Here is a 9,192-nt window from a genome sequence, read left to right on the forward strand (position 1 = left end):
TAATGGATGTGGCTTTCATTTGCAATTGTTCACCCCAAAATAACTATGATAAAATAGAATATAAATCCACAGGTGAACCAAATGCCAAATTGACCATCCTCGAGGTGTGTCTTTCACCTCATACTTTTTCTCATAATCACAATCGTTGAAAATCTTAAAGGACTTCCAAATCTGTCTTTCATAGACAAGACAACAAGGGACCAAAAGGAGGCAAAAGGTAATAGAAGCGAAATTAAGAGTAATAGAAGGCTGACACAAAAGCTAGATATTTAAGGAAACAAAAGTAGTTATTTCATTTGAAAACGTGGTCTTTACAATTTGTCATATAAGTTCTATGATGCCTTCAACAAATGGAAATATTTGAGGTCATTGTTTTCTTATGCAATTAGTATGTTTTCACTAATAACTACAAAAATGTTACCTTATTTTAGTTTAGGAGGAAATTGGAACAAAAAAAGGTTGTCTTCCCCATTTCTTTACCAGGAGTGTGTAAATAGGGAACACGGTGAAAACAAATGTGCCACCTTTTAATTATTAGTGAAAAAAAAATCAACTGAAAATTAAAGCAGAGAGCAAGTCAAACAAACACTAGCTTCATTTCCCTAGTGATTGGTAGCCAAATTATGCCATGTTATGTGATAGGTGTTGAAAAAATTCAAAATCCAAGTAGTTGGTGCTCATGACGATCATGGAGATCAGGAGAATTTTTATGTTATTACATATCCCATAAACCATACTGAAATATGTTGTACTATTCTTCTAAGTACTAAAAATACTAAAATTTCAACTTACTAATATAACTACTAATAAAATCTAGGTTAAAAATTTAGCCAGACTTCATTTTTGCCATAAACACCTACCTTAACCTGTGCACCCTTGAGCTCAATGAAATGAGTTTTCAAATGAGGAGGAACCCTTTCTGGGCCAGGAACTGATATAGCAGCAACCATCAATGGCAATAATTGAGGAATATTAGCTTGCACAAGACGACTGTATAATTGAAACAGAAACATCACCACCAGCGGACTCTCCGTAACTATCTTGAATGAGCGAGTACTTGGATTAAGCTGTGAACCAGTTGCAGTGGTGGTGTTTATACCTTGATCAGAAAGTGAAGTCTCCATGGGCTTGACATCTTCCCCAGTCATTGCCATGTTGTCAAAGAAATGGCTAACAGTCAGTTTAAAATTTTGGTAAATCTTGCAGACAAAGTCTAGAAACGGCTGGACCTCATTTTCTAGAGTTGGCCTAAAGTTCCTCAAAAGGTCAAAGATTATGCGAATACAAATTAAGCCATTCTCTTCATTATCAGTTGTAAGCACTTGCATGGCAACCTTCAAGAGGTCCTGAACAAAGGGGCGGAGAACTTCACTGTGTGGAAGTCTATTCAAAATCTCAACTACAATATTCCTAAGCTTGTGCTCTGGATTGTCCACAAACTGTGGCTTCGTAATTTGTAGCAGTATTGCCGAGAATGCCCTGAAGTAGCACTTCAGAAAATTCAAGTACTCAGCAGTGTGCGCAATCTCTAGACTGTCCCTAACCTCCATGACCATCTGCAGCCTCGCCTGGATCGCTGTTTTCAACCGGGAAAAAAACAATTATTAAGGAAAATAAATGCTAAATGTCAAAAGTACAAAAAAAAACTGGCCAATACAACAGAGGCATAGTTGAATCCATTTTCCTACAGCAAAAGAACATGAAAATAAGCACCAAATGTCAACAACAAAAACTGAAAGCACTTAATTGCCAATACAACATAGGCAAATTGGAATCCATTTTCCTACTGCAAAAGAACATGAAAATAAGTGCTACATGTCAAAACAAGAAAAACTGGAAGCACTTAAATGCCAGTACAACACAGCCAATGTTGAATTCAATCCACTTTCCTAATGCAAGAAAACACGAAAATAAGTGTCAAATATCAAAACAATGAAAACTGAAAGCACTTAAATGCCAATAAAACAGAGGCATAGTTGAATCATTTTTCCTACGGCAAGAGACATGAAAATAAGCACCAAGTGTCAAACACAACGAAACTGAAGGCATTTCAATGCCAATAAAAAACAGGTCAGGCATAGTTGAATCCATTTTCCTGCCTCAAAAGAACATGAAAATAAGCGTCAAATGTCAAAATAGCGAAAATTGAAAGCACTTGAATGCCAATACAGCACATGCATACTCGAATCCACTTTCCTAGTGCAATAGAACACATAAAAATAATCAGAAATAAAACCACAGTCGTAAACAGATAGTGAAAGCATCCAGTGTCTAAGTTTCCGTCATCAGACAACATTTTTTTCATTTCAATCCGCAATCAAACAGTAAATATAGCGCACATAATGATAAATAATGATTGTTGCAGCAAGGGAGAGAGAGAGAGAGAGAGCATACGGAGGTCAGACTCCACTAGATGGCGAGAATGTTGTTCGAAATTCTGAACAGGACTCATTTTGGTGTTGTAAAAGTGAGAGGGGAAACGAGTAAAGGATGGAACCCTAGTCCAATTTTGGGAGAGAGGAACGATTCAGAATCTAAAACGCTTATGCTATGATTCTATCTCTAGGGTTCAATGAAGTAACACTAATTCAAAGGTTCTGCTAGCAACCTAGACAAAACCTCTCATTCATGAAATTGGGAGAGAGTAATTTGAAACAGAAATGAGAGGAATTGGAGGAGTTAAAAGAAGAAGAATTTGCAGTAACTAAGTTAGAGAGTATAGAATTTGTTAGGGCTTGAGAAGCAGCATTGAGGAACACTACGTCCCCTCCTCTTTCTAGTGTCGCGTTCTCGTCCTTCTACGGGACTCCACTCAGCACCACCGGGAATTGGACTTACTCGACGAGGTAGTGCTTATATTTATAAATACATTTACCATTTTACCCTTTTGGAAATTATTTCTTTTTAACATAAGCTTAATGTCTTTGTGTCTCCAGCACTTTATTTTCCTGTCATCTTCATTTTTTTTTTAATCAATATTATACTAAGTATATATTTAAATATTTTGTGTAATTTTTTATTTTATATATATATATATATATATAAAATATGTTTTTTTTTCATCTATATATTATCCGGTATAGAATGTGTTTTTTTTTATTTTATATATATATATATATATATATTTTTGTGTGCGCGCCTATGTGTGTATTTTTATAATTTATTTATAATTAATATTTTTTCGTAGGAAACAAAATTTTTAAAAAATAATCAATCACTCGTATTAGTTAAGTTAATTCACACCAAAATATAATGATTTTACATAATGATAATGATAATAACATTCTTTTATTCACAATGTAATATAAATTTATATTGTTAATACAAGTATGCGAATAAACGAATAATAACATTATTTATTCAAATTTTAATATTAAACATAAATATATATATATATATAAATAAATAAAAAAATAAGAAATACAAATACACATCCGCTCTCTCGCGTTGTGTTCCGCTAATTTTAACATAAACTTAATATCACTCAATTTTTATATTTTTGCAAATTTTATGAGTCAACTTTACTTTCAACTTTTTTATATTTTAATATTTAAATTATACCTTTGGTTTGTTAAATCATTGAGGGTAATGTGAAATCAATTTCAGTTCAATATTAAATATGTATTATTGTTCTTACAACAAGGACTGAGAACACTCGAATAAGTTGACAAGACTAACTTCTTTCACGGATCTTTCAATCTTGGGTTTCTCTAGGCTGCTCCTCAAGTTGGGTTCTCTCGGCTTCTCCTCAGATTGGGCTCTCTCAACTTCTCCTCAGATTGGGCTCTCTCGGCTTCTCCTCAGATTGGGCTTTCTCGGCTATTCCTCGGGTTGGGTTCTCTCGGCTTCTCCTCGGATTGGATGCTCTCGGTTTCTCCTCCACACAGATGGATGGATGTACCTGCAAGGCGCTCTGATGCCAAAGTCAGGAATAGTTTTATGTTCATTAGACATAAATCACTCTTAGTTACCTCTTGTGTTGACCTCCTATTTATACAGTTTTCTTAATGGGCTTACACTTTACCTTTGGACTTTCTTTCTACACCGTTTTATTATTTACGCACCCCCTAACGCAGGCTTTTATCTAATTGGACCCTGTTATAATAATAATATATATTTTAGTTTTATTCTTTTATACATTTATTGGCATAACCTTTCGGTTATCTCTATATGTGGTTTTCGGCCTAACCTCTCGGTTTTAGCCTACCAGTACACTGGCCCCCGAGGCATAAAGATTTTTATTTAAGTTTTAAGAAAAATATTTATGTCTGAATATAATATAATAGTTTCGAGATATGATTTGATTTGATATTAAATACCTCGTTTCTCATCATTTATTTTGCTCAGACTAAGTGATTTGACGTAACGACATTGTTTTAACCATTAGATGACCAATTTTTGAACGGTTTTAAAGTGTTGTGACTTTTCAGTATCTAGGGTTTGTTTTAGGTTATAAATAGGCATTTCATTCAACTTATTACGGTTTTATTTGGGTTTTGTGAGAGCTACCACGTTTCAAGCTTTGTTTGTTCTTTAAAGGTAAAATGTCTATTTCAAGTTCTACTTCTGCTTCTGATGATCTGAGTGGTTTTTCAAGCGCGGGTGGTGAATCTACTGGGCGAGTGGTACGAAAAGAAAAAAAATCTTGAATCAAAGTTTTCTTCTGCTACTCCTTCTTGTATGAAGGATTTGAATGGAGCCACTACTGTTGATGTTCCTCAAAGATTCAAAAGAATTGCGCCAAAGAAAAATCTGCGTCCAGGTTATAATTGGGTTATTTCTAAGGTCCGAGAATTCTTCTCTCGGTATCGCTCCGCTAGTGAGCTTCGTAGTTTCCTTTCCAATTCTCAGATTTATTATTCTGATATTGAGAATGATATAATTTCTTTTCGGCGTGTGGGGAATGTTGATAATGTTTGTCATGGCCGAGAAGACGATAGTAATGAATTTTTTTATTTTTACGCTTGTTTTTTTAGAGACCTTCATATTCGATTGCCTTTGAATGATTTTCAAATGGGCATTCTTAATTTTCTTAATATTGCTCCTACCCAACTTCATCCTAATGGTTGGGCTTCAATGCAAGCTTTTAGCATTTTGTGTAAATTATTGTCACTTTCTCCTTGCCCCAAATCTTTTTTGTATTATTATAGCTTTCGGCCTGGTAAACGACCAGGTTGGTTATCCCTTATTAGTAAGCCTAGAATTTGTTTTCTTAAACCCTTTACCTCGTCATATAAGGATTTTAAGGGAGGATTTTTCAAGATCCTAATAGAGCCAGAAGGAAGAGAGTATTTTTTTAATGGAGATACTCCAAAATTTCCTTTGTATTGGACGGAAGATCCTTTGAAGTTTAATTTGTGGTCTTGTCACTTAATGGATGCTGTTGACCGTCATGTTATTGAAGTTTTTGGTCACCTCTCGTATCGGATTCTCACTCGCGCTTTGTTACAATTGTATACTTCAACAAGACCCCGAGAAGATCTTATTGGTATGTAGTTGTTTCACATTTTCTCGTTTTATAGCATGAGATTTTTAACTTTGCTAAAATTTTTATTGGTTTTCAGCATTGATGACAACTACGAATCCGAAAGCTCGATCATATTTAACAAAACTTCTCAGCAAAGCAGGCGATGTTACCCCTCGGCGTGAGAATGTGGTCAACCCTGTGGTGGAGGTAGAAACTATAGAACCTCTTTCTCGTGTTGAAGCAACTGAACCTGTGAAAGATGACCATGTTGTTGGTCCTTCGAAGAAATCCAAAAAATGTGATAGAAGTAGCAAAAGAGCGCACTCCTCTTCTCGGCGCCATCGTCATGTTGAAGGTGGTTCATCAGAACCTCTTCCAGAGTCCATTTTTGGTGCTTTCAACGAAATATGCCAAGTTCGTTCAAACTTCTTTTACTGAATCATCTTACAACATGTTGAAAGCTACTGATGTTGCTTCATTGGCTGACTCTATTATCGAACTTTCAAGTAAAACTCTTTTGATTGGGAAGATGTTGAAAGCAAAGAATGGAAACTGTGTGTCTCTTGCTGAGTTTGAAAAGTTGAATAATGAACTTGCCGAGAGTAATGAAAGAATGACCTCTTCAACTTTGCAACTAGAAGAAATGAACGTGCAGAAAAATCAGCAAGAGATAGAAAAAGAAAATCTTTGAAGGAAAATTTGTGACTTAAAGGCCGAGAACTTGAAGACTGGTGAAGAGAACATTTGACTTCGTAATGAAAAACAACTTCTGGATGAAAAAATATTGCAATTATCTTCTGTAAAGGAATCTAACATAAGCACCATCAAGGTTATGGATGAGGAGATAGATCAGTTGAAAGTGAATATTTTTTAAGCCGAAAGCTTTATCTTAGAACAACATAAATTAGGCTTTGATAAAGCTCTTCAACAAGCGAATTATTTTTATAAGATTCCTATCGATGAGGGCAACTTTGATGTTAAGAAGGATTTTTATAATGGTGAATTGATTCCTGTTAATGAAATTCCTGAAGAAGATGTTGAAGATGTTAATGTCGTGAGCTAGATAAATATGGGCTCTCGTTTTTGTTTGTAGCTTTCGGTTTGCTTACCGAGAAGTGAATTCGTTTTGGAATGTCATTATAGCTTATCAATGTATTGATGTTGGAATCTAAATGTAATCTTTTTTGGACCTTATCATTTAACTTATACTTATGCTTTGTTACAAAGAATGTCATTTACTTTCTATCTTTTGAATTTATAAAGTTCACCGCTTTCTCTTGGTTATAATTGCTTTTTGTAGGCTATAGTTTTGATTTGAATGCTTAATGTTATTTTTCGGTTACCATTGAATATCATCGTAGACCTCTCAGGCTTGCTCACATCGAAAATCTTTCGGTTTTTCATTCAAACGTAATTACTTGTTTTAGCAATCTTTTAACTAAACCTTTTGGTTTTTTATAAAACTAATTCGACAATTTTATGAGTTGGAGTTTTTGACTTGTTAGTGAAGCGCAAACATTTGGTTTGATATCTCTCCAACTAGATCTTTCGGTTTTTGTATTTAAGCATGCAAAGATTTAAACTTCTCGGTTTTTATATTTATAAAAATGCATGATGCCGAGAGGGTTTTCACTTAGAGTGAAATCATCCAAGCCCAAGAGTTTCACGATTTATCTTCTTTGGCAGGGTTTCAAGTATGATGAAATCTTCCAAGACCAAAGAGTTCTTTCGGTTGGGTTTCACCTGGAATGAAATCATCCAAGACCAAAAAATCAAAATTATCGAATGAGATAAATTTTCTCGCTTAATATTGCTTCTTCTTCATTAAACGATAAGTTTGTACACAAAAGTCTTATTTTTACATCTTCTACTTCAACTAAAATAAAACTTCAAATGACTTGCATTCCATGTTCTTGGTATTACTTTTTCTTCTAAAGTTTCTAATTTGTAAGCTCCGTTTTGTAAATTTTCTAGTACTCTGAAAGGACCTTCCCAATTGGATACTAGCTTTCCATGTCGTGGATCTTTTCGAGCATCAGTTCGCATTCTCCAGACCAAGTCCCCTTCTTTAAAATCTCTAGATTTACCTTTGCATTAAACCTCTTCGTTGCTCTTCTCTTTACTGTTGCTTCCTTTATTTTTGCTCGTTCTCTAAGTTCTTCAATAAGATCAAGGTCAGTCCTCAAACACTCCTTGTTGATATTCCAATCTTCTATTTGCCTTTGTAATGTTGGTTCATTAACTTCTATTAATAACATTGCATCTGTTCCATACATAAGGTTAAACGGTGTTTCACCAGTTGAAGTTTGTGGTGTACACCTATATGGCCATAATATCTCTGGTAGCTTCTCTGCCCATAAACCTTTAGCACTTCCTAATCTTTTCTTTAGCTATCCGAGAATAACTTTGTTTGCAGCTTTGGCTTGTCCATTTGTTTGCGGATGTTCAACTGAAGTGGTTGTTGACTTGATCCCCAAATCTGCATAAAATTCCATAAGTTTTTTGTCAATGAACTGTCGGCCATTGTTAGTTATAATGGTGTGTGAGATTCCAAATCGACATATTATATTTTTCCATATAAACGTTTGAACTTCCTGAACAGTTATCTTAGTCAACGCTTCTGCTTTTATCCATTTTGTAAAGTAGTCCACAACTACTATCATGAACTCGGTTTGTCCTCGTCCAACTGTAAACGGACCAAGTATATCGATTCCCCACGTTGCAAATGGCCATGGGGAAACAATTCCTTGCAATGCTTGTGCTGGTATAAGGTTTAAACTTCTGAACTCTTGACATTTTTTACATGCTTTAACATAGATCTCACAATCTTCTCGGATTGTTGGCCAGTAGTATCCAGCCCTGCAAACTTTTGTCGCCATTGTTCGAGCTCCACAATGTAATCCACAAATTCCTTCATGAAGCTCTTTAATTACATATTTAGCTTGTTCTCTTGAGGGACACTTTAACAAAGGCATAAAATATCCTCTTTTGTACAGTTCGTCACCAATCAAAACAAAACTAGCCACTTTCTTTGCCATTCAAGTATCTGCTTCAACACCTTGTTCTTGGCTCTTTATAACTGTTGAATCAAGTGTGTTCAAGCTTTGAAGAATCCAAACCCTTGAAGTTTGATGGAAGGCTGGATGTGCTTGTTGTTGCTGAGTTGTTTTTAGAATAGGATCTGGGGTAGATTATTTGGGTAAATCCACTCTTGATTGAATCCAAAGCTTAAGCATTCTCAAACCTTTTTAATTGAAAGTGTTTTTCAAACTAAGTGAAAAACAACCTGTTGTTTTGTCGAAACAACTGATTGTTTTATACTTAGGTGTTTTAAGAAAGGTTGAAAACTGTTTTTTGATGGTTGACTTGTTGTCAAACCAAAACAACCGATTGATTCGAGCATTCAACCGATTGTTTGTTTTGGGACCATAACAGAAAACTGTTTTGTGCTTTGATTGAGCTTTAAATGATTTTATAACTGAATACGCTTTAGTTTTAAATGCTTTGACCAGTCTTTGAAAGTAATAAATAGTTTGTTCAGATTATGTAACAAACAAGAACTTAGTTTTAATCAAAGAAAAACATATTTGAGTTTTTCACTGATTTTGCTTTTGAAGAGTTGGAGATTGCTTTGAGATTACTTTGATCAAGAAATGTGATATAGGATTTTCATCTTGTATTGATTTCAGGTCTTTTCTGTAACAAGTGTAATCCTTTTGTACTTT

The 9,192-nt window shown here is 34.7% G+C and overlaps 1 protein-coding gene across 2 annotated transcripts in view; it reads right to left on the reverse strand.

Annotated features, from left to right (window-relative positions):
* LOC137810968 (uncharacterized) overlaps positions 1-2,851 on the reverse strand; it is a 34,561-nt gene extending 31,710 nt beyond the window's left edge. For both annotated transcript variants that reach the window (XM_068612487.1, XM_068612486.1), the window contains exons 1-2: positions 2,395-2,851; positions 861-1,576 (exon numbers count right to left, since the gene is read on the reverse strand). In XM_068612487.1, the coding sequence (XP_068468588.1) occupies positions 861-1,576; positions 2,395-2,452 (774 nt within the window). In that variant the 5' untranslated portion in view covers positions 2,453-2,851. The remainder of the gene's footprint in view (positions 1-860; positions 1,577-2,394) is intronic.
* Between the last annotated feature and the right edge of the window lie 6,341 nt (positions 2,852-9,192).

Source organism: Phaseolus vulgaris, chromosome 2, assembly GCF_000499845.2.
Source record: "Phaseolus vulgaris cultivar G19833 chromosome 2, P. vulgaris v2.0, whole genome shotgun sequence".
Lineage (NCBI taxonomy): Eukaryota > Viridiplantae > Streptophyta > Magnoliopsida > Fabales > Fabaceae > Phaseolus > Phaseolus vulgaris.